This window comes from Haemorhous mexicanus, chromosome 25, assembly GCF_027477595.1.
Source record: "Haemorhous mexicanus isolate bHaeMex1 chromosome 25, bHaeMex1.pri, whole genome shotgun sequence".
NCBI lineage: Eukaryota > Metazoa > Chordata > Aves > Passeriformes > Fringillidae > Haemorhous > Haemorhous mexicanus.
In genome coordinates this window covers 3,512,008-3,530,889 of record NC_082365.1, presented here as the reverse complement: position 1 = coordinate 3,530,889, position 18,882 = coordinate 3,512,008, and the positions used below count along the sequence as shown (strand labels likewise).

At 49.0% G+C, this 18,882-nt stretch overlaps 1 protein-coding gene across 1 annotated transcript; it reads left to right on the top strand.

Annotated features, from left to right (window-relative positions):
- The first annotated feature begins 444 nt into the window (after positions 1-444).
- PM20D1 (peptidase M20 domain containing 1) lies at positions 445-13,378 on the top strand. The gene is made up of 13 exons (XM_059867598.1): positions 445-647; positions 2,805-2,891; positions 3,427-3,659; positions 4,971-5,057; positions 6,258-6,391; positions 6,828-6,947; positions 7,716-7,791; positions 7,998-8,059; positions 8,303-8,381; positions 9,399-9,470; positions 9,964-10,132; positions 10,819-10,918; positions 11,595-13,378. The coding sequence occupies exons 1-13, from the start codon at positions 452-454 to the stop codon at positions 11,722-11,724; spliced, it is 1,545 nt and encodes a 514-aa protein (XP_059723581.1). The 5' UTR covers positions 445-451; the 3' UTR covers positions 11,725-13,378.
- The last annotated feature ends 5,504 nt before the right edge of the window (positions 13,379-18,882 follow it).

The window sequence follows — 18,882 nt, the reverse complement described above, 5'->3', positions numbered from 1 at the left end:
AGGCTGGGGGTGGTTATTCCCCGCAGGAACTCCTTTCATCCCCATCCTTTAGGAGCAGCATCCCAAGATATTGGGAAGAAATCCTTCCCTGTGAGGGTGGGCAGGCCTGGCACAAGTTGCCCAGAGAAACTGTGGTTGCTCCACCCCTGGAATTCTCCAAGTCCAGGTTGGAAAGGGCTTGGAGCACCCAGGGACAGTGGAAGGTGTCCCTGACATGGTAAAGGTGAAATGAGATGGGATTTAAGATTCTTTCCAACGCAAACCATTCCCTAACTCCGCCCTGCCCTCGGCCGCCCCCACATCCACTGCAAACTACATCTCCCAGCAGCCCCCGCGAGAGCTGCGAGTTAAACCCGCCCCCACTCCAATCCCATTGGTCGCCATGCTGACGATGCGGGTGGGGATTGGCTCCCGGTCACGCCCATCAGCCGCGGGGGCGCGGCGGTCAGTAATGGCGGGCGGGCGGCGGGCGGTGACGGCGGCGCTGCTGGCGCTGGGCTCTGTGGTGCTGGCGCTGGCGGCCGCCGTCCTGCTCCGCGCCTTCGTCCTGCGAGCCCCGGCCGGGGTGCCGCGGCTGTGGGCACGGAGCGCCGGCACCGCCGCCCTCAGCGCCGGCGAGCGGCGGGAGCTGAAGGAAGCGCTGCGAGGTGAGGGGGCCCGAGCGCTGTGAGCCCCCCTCGCCCCGGGACTGGCCCCTCCTGAGGGGGGACCCAGGGCACGGGGGGCGGGTGTGGAGGCTACCCCTCCCCGGGTGCTTTCCCTGGGAAGGAACCGGGTGTTGGCTCCCAGCAGGAGTAAGGAAATGATTGAAAATCTGTGCTGGGCTCTGCTGAGGCCACGCCCCGAGCGCCCAGTCCAGTTCTGGGCGCTGCAGTTCAAGAAGAGCTGGAGCCAGTCCAGGGAAGGGAATGGAGAATCCTGAGGGAGATGGGAAGGGGCTGAGGGAGCTGGGAAGGGTTTGGAGGAGCTGAGGGAGCTGGGAAGAGTTTGGAGAGTCCTGAGGGAGCTGGGAAGGGTTTGGAGAGTCCTGAGGGATCTGAGAAGGGTTTGGAGCGTCCTGAGGGAGCTGGAAAGGGTTTGGAGAGTCCTGAGGGGGCTGGGAAGGGTTTGGAGCGTCCTGAGGGAGCTGGGAAGGGTTTGGAGAGTCCTGAGGGAGCTGGGAAGGGTTTGGAGAGTCCTGAGGGAGCTGGGAAGGGTTTGGAGCGTCCTGAGGGAGCTGGGAAGGGTTTGGAGAGTCCTGAGGGAGCTGGGAAGGGTTTGGAGAGTCCTGAGGGAGCTGGGAAGGGTTTGGAGCGTCCTGAGGGAGCTGGGAAGGGTTTGGAGAGTCCTGAGGGAGCTGGGAAGGGTTTGGAGAGTCCTGAGGGAGCTGGGAAGGGTTTGGAGAGTCCTGAGGGAGCTGGGAAGGGTTTGGAGAGTCCTGAGGGAGCTGGGAAGGGTTTGGAGAGTCCTGAGGGAGCTGGGAAGGGGCTCAGCCTGGAGCAAAGGAGGCTCAGGGGGAATTTCTGGCTCTGCACAACTCCCTGCCAGGAGGGGACAGCCGGGGGGGATTTGGGATCTTCTCCCGGGGAACAGGGACAGGAGGAGAGGGAACGGGCTCAGGCTGGGCTGGGGAGGCTCAGGCTGGACATCAGCAGGAATTTCCTCATGGAAAGGGCTGGAAGGGGCTGCCCAGGGGGATTTGGAGTGCCCATCCCTGGAGGTGGCACTGAGTGCTCAGGGTGGGGATTGGGCACAGCCTGGACTCAATGATCCCACAGGGATTTTCCAGCCTCAGTGATCCTGTGTTTCTCCTGAGCCAGCTCTTGCCCTGTGTTGATTTTCTCCATCATTTCCTGCTTGTACACACAGAATTTTGCCAGGCACCCATCAAAGTGTTTCCAGACATTCCTTTGTCCGCTGAATAAGTCACTGTTGGGATTTTCTCCCTTTCTTGTTCTTGCTCACCACTGCTATGCCCAGTCCTGTGCTGTTTGTGCTGTCTGACGTAGAAGATTTGAGGGGTTTAGCTCTCAGTAGGACTGGCACTGCGTAGGAAACCACAATCTGGCACCAAGTGATAAAACCCTGTGTAGAAACCTCATACCTTGCTGGTTGGTAGGATTTACTGCCTAGCACATTGTGTTTGCATTCTTCTTTAATGGGAAAATGAAGGCTCACAATAGATTTTTGTGTTAATTCATGAATCACACGACCTCAAAAGAATCCATAAGCTCTCCTGGCAGCTGCTGTTGGGAAAGGCAGCTGGGGCTGAGTTACTCCCATGTTCTGCAGGACAGGGACTGGATGTTGGAGAGCCTGTTTGAATGGCAGGGCAGACCAAAAGGGCCAACAAAAGCCATGTCTGTTTATATAGGTTAATTTAAAAAGCAATATGGAGGTGTAATAACCATCACAACCTACTTAACTCTTGAGAAAGAGCCTTGGGCTGCCAGCTCAGCTGCCTGTGCAGCTGCCAGAGGAGCCTGTGGCTCTGGGGAATCAGATCACCCAAGCAAATTGCAGCTGCTCCTGGACAGTAGCATTTCTAAGGATATCACTCAACACTTCAGCATGAAAAGTGGAGTCAAATTGTCTGGAGAGAGACCTTGGCTGAGCTGTTAGGAAATGCTGGTGGCTGCATGTGCACGGCCCAGCTGAAGCACATCAGGCTCTTTGTGGTCATGGCAGCTCGTGCTGTGCTGTGAAATAATGTTTAAAGCCTGGAAAAACACTCAGGAACATAAATGTGCTTCCAGTTTTGAAGTGCAGTTGGGGCTTTGTTTGGTTTTGGTGCTGAGTGATTTCTGTTCTGTGTTTCTTTGGAGGGGCCATTAAAATCCCAACTGTGTCCTGGTCTCCAGAGGATTTGAATACAACTGCCATGGCAGAATTTGGGAGTTACATTCAGAAAGGTACTGAACTTTCAGTCTTGGCAATTTCTGCTGCTCTGTTTTCATAAACAAATTGAAGAGAGCGTGTATCATTCCTGAATATAAGAGATTTTTATATTTTTCCTGAAGAAAGACCTGTCAGAAATGTCACATGTGTGCCCCCTCTGTAGCAGTGGTATCAATGGCCCCAAAAGCTTCAAAGACTTTTTGTAATTAATGTTTTTGGTCCTTGAGATGGTTAAATGCCATAAAAAAAATAGAAGAGGGTGACTGCTGCTGCTTCAACCTAATTTTTTGGCAGTTCCATCATTGCTCCCTGCAAAAGAGCTGCAGCACTGCTGAACAAGAATTCTGGTTTTCTTGAGGAGACTTTCAAATCCCAAGGGAGATGGATTGGTAGAAGTGTGAGAACTTCTATTCTCTGCTGTGCCCAGTCTTATTTACACTTCCCCCCTGATGCCACCTAGCTGACAGCTCTATGCAATAATGCTAAAATTGGCTGTTACTGTTAATTTTTTCTTTCACACGTGTCTTTAATTTTCTTTTTCCTTAACAGTCTTCCCGGCTGTATTTTCTTCAAAGTTCATCCAACATGAAATTGTTGGGAAATACAGCCACCTGTTTACAGTGCAGGGCTCTGTCCCTGGCCTGCTGCCCTATATGCTGCTGGCACACATGGATGTGGTGCCTGCTCCCCCCGAGGGCTGGCATTTCCCTCCTTTCTCAGCTGCAGAGCACGAAGGTTTCATCTACGGACGAGGAGCGCTGGATAACAAAAACTCTGCCATTGTACGTGTGCTTGGTAATGTCCTTCCACACAGAGAGCCTGGCAAAGGCAGAGGGGAGCAGCACATCCTCTTGGGATTCACTCTTCTCTTTCTCAGCCCTCCTTCTGCCAGGGATGAATTCCTAGTTTGGATAAATTCCAAGTCCTGCAGTTTTCTCCCGACTTTTCCTAAAGATGGAATGAGTGATGTTTTCACTCATTCTTCACTGTTGCTGAAGAAAAGAGGGTTAAAACTCGTGTAGAATCAGGAGGATCATATTCACAGATGCAGATGTATTTGGTTAAATGCCAGGTTAAAGTTTTATGGCACAGGTGGCCAGAGAATCCGTGGCTGCCTTGTCCCTGGGAGTGTCCAAGGCCAGGTTGGAGCAGCCTGGGAAAGTGGAAGTTTCCCTGCCTGTGGCACTGGATGAGCTATAAGACCCCTTCCAACCCAAATCCTTCCATAATTCTCTGTCAAATGCTGTGTTTGAAACCTTGTCCTTTTCCCCAGGTGTCACAGAGGGCACTCCAAGCCAAAACTGGCCCTTTGAAAAGGCTTGAGTTTCAAATTAAACGTGTTTATTTAATTAGACAGACAAACAACCCTGCATCTTTTATCCAGCCTGTGGCAGAACAAAGAGCTGTTGTGCTGAACACATTTGGGAGGAATGGATTAAAAAAAGATTGGGAAAGATTTCTCAGGGGGAAAAGGTTGAAAAATTACTAAAGAAAATGTCCCTTTGTAACTTGGATGATGACTTCCATGGCAGCCCTGTATTTAAATATGAGCAGATGTTTAGTGTTGCACAGGACACACTCCTAGAAAGTTTCAGGATGTTTAATCATCAATTTCAAAGCCTTGAAACTTAAAAGTTTAAGTTGGTGCTTCATTCTGCTGTGAGCTGCACAAGTAACTCCACAAATGGCAAAAAGCAAAAAATCAGCAATTTCAGTGTACATGGCAAAAAATGGGTGCTGACAATATTGAGATGATATGTGACAAATTAAGTCATTTAAATTGAAAAAGAGTGATGGAATAATAGAGCAATGCATTTATATATATATATATATTGCCACAGCAAATGGTAGAATTTTGTTTTTGATTGCTCATTCTTCAGATTAAGTTTCTTGTTCTGTTTCTGTCATCTTGGCACTTCTTTTCCAAGGAATGGGAATATCCTCAGTGGGAGCTGTAGGAACCAAAGCTTAGCTGAGAGCAGCACAAGGGCTGTGGAAGCATCCCACTTCTCTTCCAGCACGCTGCATTCTGTTGCATTTATTCTCCTGATCACCACCCAGGGATGGTTCAGCACCTTCTGCTTTTCCTGCAGGGCATTCTGCAAGCTCTGGAATTCCTGCTGAGGAGGAACTACAGACCCCGCCGCTCCTTCTACGTTGGCATTGGCCACGATGAGGAGGTATTTCCAACACACTCCTGGGGGTTTTTCCTTAGAAAGCCCTAAGGAAATTTTGAGCTGAGGCTGTTCCCCACTCCCTTTCCTGTGTCTTCCTTCCCTGTTGAAGGGCTGAAGGTCCTTGACTGGAACATTTTCCCCTCTCCCTCTGATGGGACCCCTGGGTCAGTGCAGTCTTGCCTCTTTGCAGCCCCTCATTCTGGGGGCAGGACCCAGCATCTCCTCGTTGCATTTTATTATGGGCTGTTGCACTTGGAGCCTGCTTTGGGAGGGGTGGCTCTGCTTTCTCCAATGGAGCTCCATTTTCATTCTGTTGACAAAGCTTGCAGCCAAAGCTGACAGCATTTCAGTGCAGGCCTAAATTGCAAACTATTTGTGCTCTACAGAAATAGTTTGGCTGTTCAGGGGCATGATTCTCTGCCCTGCCTGGAATTCCAGACCCCGCCTCTCCTTCTGTGTTGGCACTGGCCACGATGAGGAGGTGTTTTCTTTCCTTTCCTCACAACAACAACCTGTTTGCATTGTTCCTCTAGGTACCAGGGCTTAATTTTGAAACATTGTTTAGCTGGAAGGTCTTTCCTGTTTTTCTTGGTTCTGTGGGGATGTTCTGTGTCAGGCCCCAGGTCACAGTTACAGATGGATTGTTTGGCTTGGAGTGACATTCACTAAGGATTTGGGGTGATGAGCAAAAGAACATTGGAGGGCGTCACTTCAAATTCTTTTCTGCAAGGAAGGTGCAGCAGTAATCCCATTTTGGAGACAGGAGAAGCTGGGTTGAGATTCACATGGTTGTACCAAATGTTCAGGAAGAACTGTAAATGTGTTCCAGTGGTACAGAGGGACAGGGGAGGTGGGTTTGGTTAGGCACTGTCAAAAAATAAAGACAAAGAATTATGAATAGTTGGAATAAGTAGGTCAGCAATTGCTAATCTGTGAGTTTACAGCTCTGAGATATCAAAATGAAAGCAGCAGTCAGTGACTCATCAATGAGAGCACTCCTCATCACGGCTATAAATTCATCTGCTATCAGGCCATTAACAATCTCCAATTAATTTTCCTGGAAGAATCTTTTATGTTGCTCTGGAGCTGTTCCCTGGGGGATTTCATGCATTCTTTGTGCTGTAGCCAACAGCAAGGTGCTTTCCAGTTTTCCTCCCAGTGTTCTGGCTGCATCTGATCACTTCCTCTGCCTGGATTGCACAGGTGTCTGGGCTGAAGGGAGCAAAGAAAATTGCAGCTCTGCTGGAAGCCAGAGGAGTGAAACTCTCCTTCCTGCTGGATGAGGGGAGCGCGGTGCTGGATGGCATCATTGCAGGGGTGAAGAAGCCAGTGGCTATGTAAGAGTGACCACCAGAATGTGGTTCATTTTCAGTCATTAACTAGTGATAAATGACATTGTTGGTACCATTACAGAACGTTTTCAGAACGTGTGGCAGCGTTGGTGCTGCTGGAGCTGCAGCAGTGGCACAAAGTGCAAGGCAGGACCTTCAGCCTCTGCCTGCTGTCCAGCAGAGTCATGCTGACACAGGCACAATGTTCCACTGAGCATTTTCATTCTGTGCTGGAGAGCTCTGCTCACTGCAGAAGCAGCCCAGCCATCAGTCCTGCAGAGATCTAAACACTGTGTTAATGATTTGTTGTTGCTGCTTGAGTGGTTTTTATCATACTAAAACTATGCAGAGCAGTTATTTTTATCTACAGTCTGTGCGTGTGTGTTTGGAATTACATTAGTCATTTATTTGTTAATTAATTGGTTAATTTATCATTGTCCAGGATTGCTGTCACAGAAAAAGGTTCAATGACACTGAACTTCACTGTGGAAAAAGAGCCAGGGCATTCATCCTTTCCCCCTAAGGAGACAAGTATTGGCATTCTGGCAGCAGCCATGTCCAGGTGAGATCTTCCCTGTCACCCAGTGTCAAAACCAGTCAAAAAACCTCCTGAATCACTGATAAGTGACTTTTTAAATATTTGTGTTTGGAGTCTTTTTCAAACTGCTGTTCTATATTTGGAATTGCAGTTTGTAGCTCGCTTTGAAGGGCAGAAATGAAACTCCCAGCCAAGGAACAATTGCCAGGTGTCTGCAGAGCCTTTGCACTTCAGCTGTTCCCAGTGTCAGCCAATTCTTTAAAAGCAACACAAGTGCTGTCTGCCCTAATTTCCCCTGTAGCAACAGAGATTCCTTTGTTTGGGTGGCAGGATTTCTCTGGAATTTGTTCCTGCATATCCCTGCTGCCTCAGCTGGGAATTCTCCAAGCCAAGGAACATGGAATAGAGTCATAATGTGACTGCAGAAATCAGCTCTCTGCATCTCTGTGTAGATACCAAATTGGCTAAGAAATACATGTTTTAGAAAAACTTAGTATGTCCAGACCTGGTGGGATTTGTGGGCTATTTTTCTGGATTTCCATGTATTTATAGCAGCCAGGCTTTGGGATTTTTTCTGCTGTTTCCCAAAGGAAATCTTTGCACGTGACTGGAATGCCCAGGAATCTCTGGAGCTGTGCTTGCAGTTACCAGGAGAGCAGAGTGTGATTGCATCTCCAGTAACAGAGATCCATTTCACAAATCAAATTCCTGACATCCTTCTGGAGCAATAACAGCCAGAGAGTTGCTTTTTAACCTTTTCAGTGTTGAAAACATTAACAATTTGTTTTGTAGGCTGGAGCAGAATCCCTTGCGCAACCTGTTTGGCTACGGCCCAGAGCTCATGACCATGGAGCACCTCGCAGCAGAGGTGAGGAGACAGGCAGGACTTCAGTCCCAAATTGCCAGAAGAATAATCCAGTGAAGAATTTAGTTGTGTAGAAAGGATAAAAAAAGCTGGTTTTTCTCCCAAATTACTGTTCCTGCTGGAATTGTTTTTTTCCATATTCAAGCGACTCTACCGTGCTCTCGACAAATGAAAACTTTCTGATTTGTGGTTTTGTTTCTTCCCCTTAGTTCAAGTTTCCTCTCAACATCATCATGAGCAATTTGTGGCTGTTCTCACCTATTGTCAGCAGGTAAGAAGAGAGATCCCTGATAAACATCCCCAGCCTCTCACCCTTAAAAGATGAAGCCATTTTTAATCTTCCCAGGAAATCAGTTATTTTATAGCTTAGATAATTCAGTGGTTTCCTGTTAATAACCACTTTGTTAATTGAATAAGCCATCATTCAGCTTATTGCCTTTGGAATTAGGTGCTTATTTTTTAGGAATATTCAACTTATTTGAAAAATTGTGTTTGTTTGTTTCTGTTTTTGTAGAGTCCTTGCCTGGAAACCTTCCACCAACGCCTTGATCCGAACAACCACTGCTGTCACCCTGTTTAATGCAGGAATCAAGGTACTTCCATTTGGGTTTTTCTCCATGTAATTGTGATGAGACAATTAGGACATTTAATTTCCACCTATTTATAATTTATATCCAGTTCTAAGATCTGTGTGGTGCCACAGTCTCATTCTTTCCTCAGATGTGGCTTGGATTTGAAAATCACAGTTGAAAATCTCTTTCAGAACTATCTGATTTCTGTCCACCACTGTTAAAATTCTTAGTATTTCAGCATAGACAAGAAAATGTGGTTTCTGCATAATCCTACGAAGTATCAAAGGCAATATTTGAAACTGTCCCAGTCACAAACACTTCCCTGACCCAGACATCTGCAGCACAGATCTGGGGTTTGCCTCAAGTGTGCACCTTGGACTGAGAGATAACAGCCAGATCTTGCCCTGATAAGGAGGTGGAGCTGTCCAAAAATCCTGGAGCCCTGGAAAACAAAGGGGCTGGGTTTGGTGTGTCCCTGGAAAAATCTGTGACTGAAAAGCATCCCTGAGCAGGAAAAGCTGCAGTGGTTGAACAGTGACACGGAGTGGCCAGGAGGGAAGTGACACCCTGGCTCCTTGGGGTTTTTTCTAAAGATTACACTTGTTTTTGTTTAATAGAGTTGTAGATATTCAGTCTGTAGATAAGTAGAATTATGTGTTCAATAAAAATCCGTTGTTAAGAGACTTATATTTACCTGAATGTGAAGGATGTAATTTGACAATGAGGTAAAAATATCATTTAAAAAAAACAGAAGTTCTCAGTGTAAATTTTCTGAAGGGAGAGAGCTTAGCTCAAGATAAAAAATTCTATAGAAGTAACAGGTAACTTCATTTCTCTTGATTTGATGAATATTTCTTTGTGTAGTTATCTGCATTTTAAATAGGATTTACAGTGTTTTAACACAGAAAGAGACATCACACTTGGTGCAAACAGTGGAGCACCTGAGGCCTGCAGTTGTTTGAGCAGTTCTGAGTTTTCAGCTGGCATTTTATTCTGGTTTTCACTCCCTTTTAAACTTTGGCCCTTCCTTTTATCCAGGTGAATGTCATCCCTTCCTCTGCCAGAGCCACGGTGAACTTCAGGATCCACTCAGCTGAGACAGCTGCTGAGGTAGCCCTGGGCAGATCTCAGCCTTTGTGCCCAGAGCACGAGGATCATCTGGGATATGGAATGGGTTTGTGACCTGGCACAGTCTGGGGATCTTGCACACCTCAGGAGGTCTGACAGGCCTGTCCAGCCCAGGGCAGCTGGGAAACAAAACCTCTTCCCTCCCTGAGCCTTTGCTGGAAGTTTCTCTCCGGAAGCTTTTTCTGGATTATTTGGATGCCATAATTGCCAAGAGCAGCAGGCTGAGCTCCTGCCTTCCAGGGCTGAAGCAGTTCAGGAGTACCTTGAGACAGAGATGTGCATCTGACAAAAAATTCAGCTGAAGTGTCAGCCATGCCCTCAGAAGAGGGACTGACCCACACTTTCAGCCTGTGTTTGCAGCCACAACTGACAGCTCACAGACAGATGTTTTCTGGAGAGCTGAACATCTGCTGATGTCTCTAAGGGCTGCTTTCTCATTTCTTGTGCTCCTTTTGTCTCTGTGTTTCACCCACAGGTGCTGGAGACAGTCAGGAGCACCATTGCTGATGACAGAGTGAAGATTGATGTGGTGGAGGCCTTTGACCCCCTGCCCATCAGTCCTTGGGATGAGCAGACATTTGCAGTCCATATTTTCCAAAGAACCATCCTGGACACTTTCCCAGATGTTGACAGTGTAGTCCCAGGTGACAGCAGGCACATGATGATTCTTGTTTCCTCTTCTGCTTTTCCCTCCTCCAGCACTGCCTTGTTTCCATTTGCTGTGTACTCCTCCCCCCCAGCTGTTAACTGCTGGAAACAGCTGTTTCTTCCTCTTTTTATCCCCTTCCCTCTTTATGCTTTAAAAGTTTTTAATGTTGTTTTTTAGTAGTGGAAGTAAAAAAGCAAACAGGAAGCTGACAGAAACAATGAGCCTTGAATTGGGCTCTCTGCACACACAAAGGAATCTCTTCAGGGAAGAAAGGGATTGTGAGGGAGAGGAGGAGGTCTTCTTGCTTTAGTTCTTCTTTTATTGTTTTCATAGCTGGCAAAGCCATTCCTGCTTTTCTGCATTGTTCCTTATGATCCCAGCCCCTTCCCTTTCTTGCAGCTCCTTCCTAGCTCTGCAATTGTTGGATTGAAGTTTGAAGTTTGCATTTTTGGGGAGGCTGAGGGTCAAAGCTGTTCTTGGGTTGAGCTGTGTGTTCATCTCCTGCTCCTGGAGGAGGGAATGTCCTCCAGCATGTACCAATCGATGTTTGCAGTGATGCTGTTGGTGCAGGCAGTGCAGGACTGTTTCATTTGCTTTTCCTCTCTCCTGGGGAAAGGTGGGGCACTTTTTGAAGTTCAGTTGTTCCTCTCCTGCAGACCAAACCTGAGGTTTGTTTTCCAGGCACGTGCATTGGAAACACGGACAGCAGGCACTTCACCAACGTCACCAAGGCCATTTACAGGTTCAACCCTCTGCTCCTGAAACAGGATGATCTCCCCAGGTACTGACTCTGCACGTGGGCAGCTCTTGGGGAGGGCCCAGGGAAAGAGGAGATCCATGAGAGAAGGAAACCCAGCCTTGTGTACCTCCCATGCTGTCATGCCACCATTTCCTGCAGATTTGGGTGCTGGGGATGGAAATTACCCTGGGACAGTGGCAGTCCCTGGCTCTTTGTCCATTTAGGTGTTTGATTCTGTGGTGCTGAGTGGATCCTTTGTGTGCTGCAGCAGTGTGAGAGGTGCTGTTCTGGTAGCTGGCCTTGTCCTGCAGATTTATCCACATATTTGGACACTTGCCACTCTGAATTGATTTGAAATTTCCTGAAGTTATGTGGTAACAACATCATCATGCAAGGGATTGTTTGCTTATTTAGATTTCTCATTTTATTGAGGTGCAGATGATGCAGGAGTTGAGTGCTCTGGCTGTACAGGAAAGGCCAAGAAATGGGCCTTTAGGATGGTTTCAAGATTAGATTTTTAGATTTTTTTCCAGACTCAGGGGTTGGGCTCTGAGCCTGTGAGTCAGTACATTTGGGTTGGTTACAGTGCAGGTTTTGGGCTATATTGCTGTTTTTCTGTTGTGCACTGCTTTATGAAGCCAACAGCCAAGCAGGGTGCTGGTTTGTGCAGCTGGGTCAGAAATTCCCCCTGAACTGAAAAATGTCCTTTTTCTTTCAGGATCCATGGGTTAAATGAGAGAATCTCCATTGAGAATTATGAGAAACAGGTGGAGTTCCTCTTTCAGCTGATCAAGAACTGTGACATTGAGACACTTCCAGAGCCCCACGCCAACTCCCACGAGCTCTGAGAGACCTCTGGGAAGAGCAGCTGCAGGTGGACTCTGGGACAGGGGCTGAAGGTGGAGCTGTGTCTTGTGTGTTGAGCTACAGCTGGAATTTGGGTTTTTTTATATTGTGGTTTACATACAGATGGGAAGAGTGCTGGCTGTGTGATAGGAACGTGGCCAAACCCAACAAATAACCCTGAGTTCTGCTCTCGTGGTCTGATGTGCAGCCATTAATCTGGCACTAATTTTTTTCAGCACTTGAAACCTCTAAAATTGGTAATCACTAAAAATCTAAGCTATAATCAGCAGTCACTCACACTAGAAGGTACTAGAAGGTAACTCATCCTGTGTGCTTCTGACAAACTCCTTTTTATGGTGAATGGCTCTTTCTCAGGTGAGGGCTCTGCCAGGAGCTCACGGGGAGGGTTTGTGGTGTGGTGAAAGGGTTCCTGGCACTGCTACAGCCACACTGAGAGGTCCTTGCACTGCTGCTGGGCACTGCTGCTCCCCAGGGCATTCTCCCAGGGGATGGTCCATGGCCCTCTGAGCCAGGCTCAGTGTTCACTCCCATGGCTGCCCTGATTTCTGACTCTATTTTCAGGTACTCCAGAACTTCCGTGTCGTTGTAACTGAGGAGGTGCTGAAAACTTTCTTGTCCATCATTTTAGTGATGATTTTTTTTCCCTCCCTGACTCGTGGTGTGGCTCAGGGTGTGTTGTGCACCTGGGTGTCAGAATAAGGGATTGCAGCTTTAAATAAGGAATTAATTCCCTGCTGCCTGCTCCTCTCTTTTCTCACTGAATCACTTGATGCTTCTCCTTTGCTCTTCTGAGAACTTAATTGTGAAAGATGTGAAACCCTTCAGTTTCTCCCAGTTCAGAGGGCTCAGAGGTTTGTTCCTTCACTGCCAGTGCAAGCAACTTCCACTTTCCTGCTCAGATTTTTGAGAATCCTGGGGAAGGCAGCCCATGGATGTTGACTCTGCTTCATCTTGCACTTCTTGCCTACCTATGACAGCATAAAGGGTTCAGCATTCTTTTGGCCTTGGCAGTTGGGGTTACCAGTATTAATTAGACAATATATTTAATTAAATTAATTCTATCAATAAATAGTTAACAAAGTGGTGTTAGTCAAAGAAAGGCCTGAATCCTGGGGAAGGCAGCCCATGGATGTTGACTCTGCTTCATCTTGCACTTCTTGCCTACCTATGGCAGCACTAAAGGGTTCAGCATTCTTTTGGCCTTGGCAGTTGGGGTTACCAGTATTAATTAGACAATATATTTAATTAAATTAATTCTATCAATAAATAGTTAACAAAGTGATGTTAGCCAAAGAAAAGCCTGAAAGCTGCTGTGTGGCAGTGCCTGTGCTGCAGGGACCAGTGCAGCACCTCCTGCTGCACAGGTGTGTCTGGTTTTCAGAGCTTAAATAATGCACTGGAATGGGTGGATGTTCTGCTCTAATTCATACTGTGAAATGTGCTGGAATGTACAGGAAATACCCTGAAATGTATCCTGGAAAACACTGATGGAACTGTGATCCCAATTCTTTCCGTTCACCCTTCTCTTATTTATTTGTAGTCTGATCTTATCACTGTGCCCAGAGGGCTCCAACTGTATCACTGAATAATTGAAACAAAACTGACAGTTTCATCTAATAAAATGAGGAATGTGAATTCTTTTCTGATGATTATTTCTTCTTTTTATGTAGCTGTGTAATTGCAGTGAAGTCATTTCCACACCTGAGCAATCCATAAAGTTTCCATCAAAACAAACCCACCTATTTTCCAGCCAGCTTTAATCTTTGCTGCCTTTTCTACACAAAATCAGCTCACCCTGGCCAGGCATTGTTGGGCAGTAAATAGTTTGCATCTTTTCTGGTTTGCTGCACTTTGTGATTTGTTCAGGCACGTGTCTGTGCCTCTTTTGTGGAGGTGTCAGTGCTCCTGTGAGCTCCTGTGTGCAGGCACAGCAAAAGTGATGTGTCAGGGCACAGCACTGAATGGAACACAGCCCTGGCAGTGGGAGGTGCACAGGAGGATTTGTTGTTGTTTTTTCTCTGGCAAATCTCTGTAAAACTGATTTTAAAGCCTTTGCTTTGGCTGTGGCTGTAGGGGGCCAATATTGTTTAACAGCTGATGGTTGTGCTGCCACTCAGAGGGACTGCAAAAATGGGAAAAAATCCCATGAGAGAGCACAGGTTGTGAAAATCCTGGTTCACACTGCTGAGGTGTGGAAGGAGGGATTTCTTGCCTGTTGTACCAGCAAATGTGTCCTAAAGACATAAAGCATCCTTATATTCTGTAATCCTCCCCCAGCCCAAACCCCCTCACCTCCGTCCTGGTGAGGATTGTTTCTCTAAAGAAGAAGATTCATTTTGCTGCTGAAGGAGCAGCGAAGGGCAGAGGGTGCTGGGAAGGCAGGGCTGGGTTTGGCAGCTCCTGTGTGAATGTGTGCCGTGAGATTTGGCTGGGGCAGCTCCTTGCAGAGCTCATTAAGTGCAGCTCATCAGCCAGGCCTGGGATCTTGCAGTGCCTCTGCACTGGGGACGTGCTCAGCAGAGCTTTGCTGCAACCTCAGGGGCCACTCAAGTGCTTTAGACACACCTGTCCTGCAGGAGCCGCTGGGGAAACAGCACATTCCATCGTCACCCATTTCCCCAGTCCCTTCTGGTGACTATCCCTGCTTTTCTCCATGGGGCAGCTTTGCCTTTGTGCTCTTAAGCCTCTTCATTTTATCACATTTGCTGCCAGGTCGTGGTTGTGTGACACAGTTCCAGGGAGTCACTGGTGTCTGACAGAACAGATCCCTTCCCTCCCCATTTCCCTGGACAGGAGATGTTTCTGAAAGCATCTTTTCCTAAGTGCAGTGTGAAATTCCCATCGATAACAACAAGAGGAATGATGCCTGTTCTGTAAAGATCACCTCCAAGCTTGCACGGTGTGAGCAGTTACTGGAGAGTGCCAAGCACATGATGAAAACACAGATGAATGACTCCAGGAGCGATTCTTTTTGTGTTGCAGTGAGTCACTGTGCCTGGAGCAGGGACAGCAATTACCTCTGACTCAGAGAAGGAAGGAAGAGCCTGATTTTCTGCTCTGAATTCAGGTAACTCACTCATACTGACAGATGTGATTGGAGCACTGTGTTAGCCCAATTCCAGCCTGTATTACATCCATAGCAACTTCCTTTTTGCCCAGATCTACACCGTTGATGTTCTTGTGGCAGCACTGACTCCAAGTGAGCTGTGTGCACTTGTCAGGCTGCTGAGGGCCAGCTGAGCTGGGCCTGCTGCACCCTGGGGAAAAGGTCACATCCCACACCTGCATTTGCTAAAGAAAGCTCTGTTGCTGGGCTCTCTGTGACAGAACTTGGTTTATTTTCAGCCCCAAGTGGCCGTGGGGAGTTCAGGCTCAGAGCTGGAGGAACAAGGTGTTTACAGAGTTGTTTCCTCCAGCTTTGCATTTGACACTTGGATTCTTGGCTCCTCTCTTGCTGTTTCATTTGCTATTCCATGGAGCTGCTGATATCCATTTTCTCCAGTAGGTGCTGTGAAAATTCCCCTTTTTTCAGTGCTGTGGAGTGAGACATCCACTGAGAACCTGGAGGCTGCTCAGCTACAGCCTGTGGTGCCCTTTGCTGTTAGAGAGGAGCATTCCTCCCCTGCAGCTCAGCCTGTGACCCTCAATTCTCTGGTTTTCAGTGCTGCTCGAACCCTGCACAAATTCTTGCCAATCTCTTCACTCCTTGCTGGTGCTCTGGCACTTTTACAGAATTTTTGTCCCTTCAGTCCCGAATTCAGGCTCTTTGGAGATGTGCTGCTGTGAGGTCTCTGCAGCATTGGCAGCTCTGTGCCACCATCTCAGGGCCTGCAATGGTGCAGAGGTGCTGCCCAGGGGATGATTTTCCTGGCTGTGTGACACTGGAGCAGGGGCTTGGCTCAGCTTTCCACTCCCACAGCTTCCCGGGGCAGCAGCAGGCAGAGATAAAGGGCTCAGCTGGGGAAGGGAGGGCCCTGCTCCTGCAGATGCCTCTGCTGATTGCAGAGCTGAGCTCAGAGCTGTGGTGGGGGGCCCAGAGGAAGCTGCAGTCACTTCTCAGCAGGAAGGAAAATGACCACATGGAAGGGTGGTTAGAGCAAGGGGGCAGGGGACAAAGGGAAAATGCTCTTTGGCACTCAGGGGTTGCTCACAGGGCAGGGGGTCTTACAAGTGACATTCAAATCATGCAGCTTTTCCCAGGGGGCTTTTCATGCCTCTTTTAATTGATGTTTTTAACTCAGCACAATGGGGTGGTTTATTGCAGCCCTGTAAATGCTCAGCTCACTTGAACATTGTCCTGGCCTTGCACTACACAGATGATCCCACGGAGAGGCCTGGCTCAGATATTCTGCATCTGATATCCTTCCACTTGGAGTTTGAAATGTTGGTACTGCAGGACTGCCTTGTTGTATGTAAGCATGTTAATCCAAAATCCTCTTTGGGATTTTGGGAAGTGAGAGTGTCTCCATGGAGCAGGAAATAGGGGGGAATTATCAGATTATTGTGTATTTTTTTATCATCAGTCTCTGGCCTGGCCAGCCTTGTGGTATCAGTGTTTTCGTGGGCCTAATTCTGACTGTAAATGAATTCCCTCCCAGCCCACAAGTGGAACAAAGCTGCCATGTGAGGCACATCCCCAGTGGCTCCATGACAGGTGTCCCAGTCCCTGCTGCCCCACCGGATCCACTGACCTTGTGGAACACAGGAAAGCCAGGCCCAGGTGCTCTCACGTGGCCACCAGCCCCAGGGAGGGACCTGCCAGGGGCTGCCCTGTGTTTGTCATAGCAGGCCCAGCACGTGGGGGACACAGGAACACAGCTGGGACCTTGGAAAAAAGGATGGAGATGGGTTTGTTTGCTTCCAGGCTGGCAAAACAGGACTTCCTGGAGCTGCATTTCTGCCCCAGCTCAGGGCCAGCTGCTGACGTGGCTGCCTGCCCTGGTGAGCTGCTTGTGCCCTGCAGTGACATCTGAAGGGGCAGGTCCTGCTCCATAACCTGCTCAGGATTGTTTTCCTGCTGAGATTCTTGTTTCGAAGGAATTAAGGACCCAGTTCCCTCAGGATCCTTGCTGAGGAGCAGCTGGGGCTCCACTGAGGCTGTGACAGGCAGTGCTGGAGCCAGGACAGGGAGCAGAGGCACCTCTCAGGGCACTGCCACGTCTCTGTCAGGAGTTTTTGGGGGACTTTGGCCAAACCCTTTTATCCTGCTGGATTCTCCTGTGAATCCCTGAGGCCATTCCTGAGCTGGGCAGTTCAGCAGGGCCAGAATCACGTGGCTGCTGTAAAACACATGGGCACCACATTCCACCAGGCATTCCAGGATCCAGCACAGCTCAGTGCTCAACTCCTTCCTTTCCAAACGTTTTTGTTGCCTTTGCTACCTGCTCCCTGCAATTGGAAACCCAATTTCCTGCCCTTTCATCCTCTGCTTTTTTGATCTCGGCCTCGCCGGTGGGGGTTTTATCTATTTCTGTTTTCTTGTCTCAGGCAGCTTTTGTCCCCACACTTCCACTTCCTGAGCCTGCAGCTGGGGAGCAGTGAGGTCACATTTGGGTGCACGTGGTTTTTGGGGAGGTGGGGGAAGAATGGAGGCTCCATCCTGGGGGAGGGATGGGTTTTCCGAGTCAGGAAGGAAAGATGAAGGTGGAAGCAGAGCCTTGCAGCCAGGTTTGTTTGGACAAAGGAGAATGGAGGCTGGGCTGGAGGCAGGGTTTGGAGCTCCAGTCCCAGCTGGAGCATGGAAGTTGGCTGTGGCTGGAGTTGTGTCTCTGGATGTCTCAAGTTTTCCATGAGGTTTCTTTGCTGGTGGAGGTCCTGAGAATGAGTGAACTGACCCCAAAGGCTCCTCATCCCTTGAAATCCCAGAATCCCTGGATGGTTTGGGTTGGAAGGGACTTTACACTGGTCCATTGCACCCCCTGCCATGGCAGGGACACCTTCCTCTGTCCCAGGCTGCTCCAAGCCCCTCCAGCCTGGTCTTGGACACTTCCAGGGATCCAGGGGCAGCCCCAGCTGCTCTGGGCACCCTGTGCCAGGGCCTGCCCACCCTCCCAGGGAGGAATTCCTTCCCAAATCCCGTCCATCCCTGCCCTCTGGCAGTGGGAATCCATTCCCCCCTGTCCTGCCACTCCCTGCCATCTAAAAAGTCCCTTCTGAGTGCTGCTCTCTCTGTCCTGTTCTGCTCCACAGGTTCCTGTCATCCTCTTCTCCAAAAGCACCAAATCTTCCAGGAGAACTCCTCGCTGTGCCCAGCTCTTGGTGGCAGCAGACAGGACTGGAGGGGCAGAGCCCAGAGTCAGAACAGATCCCTGCCCAGCACTGCCTCTGTTTCCTTAAGGAATGAGTGGAGCCAGCAGCTCCAGGCAGGCTGAGTCCCTGTGTCCATGTGGGAATGTGCCCTCCCCTTCCCCCACACACTGCCAGTGTCCCAGGCACCCTCATTGGCCCAGAGTGTGTCTCCAAGGCCTGGAGCTGGGCTCACATCATCACCCTGAGCAATAACTCGCTGCTGCCTGTTTCCTGGGAGGAAAGGAAAGGCAGGAAGGAAAAACAACTGCTCAAAATTTCCACTCATGACAAGAAAAAAAAAAAAAAAAAAAAAAAAAGGAAATAAAAGGAAAGCATGAATCAGAGGAGCTGGTTCATTCAGGAACACAGAATTCTACAGAGCAACAAGGACCTGACCTCTGCAGCAGGAGTTGTTATGCTCTTTATTTATTTGTTGTGGGACAGTTTGGCAGAAATAGAGGCAGAGTACGTGACAATGTTGGTGAGCTCCTGTTCAGAGCTGCCTCAGCCTGGCAGAGGCCTGAAACCCAGCGGGTGCCACTGAGCACCCGGGTGCTCCTTGGCCTGCGCCCAGCCGTGGTTCCCTGGAGGGGGTCCCTGGAAGCAGCCCTGGGGGTGGCATCGCCCGGCACCTCTGGCCAGCTGTGAGCTCCCTGTCCCCAGGGGGGCACAAGGAGGCTTCCCCAACGAGGGATCCCTGGACAGCCCAGGTGAGAGCAGGGACAGCCATGGAGGGAGGGAGGGATGGATGGATGGATGGATGGATGGATGGACGGAACCATGAATGGATGGATGGATGGATGGACTGAACCATGGATCCATGGATGGATGGATGGATGGACGGATGGACG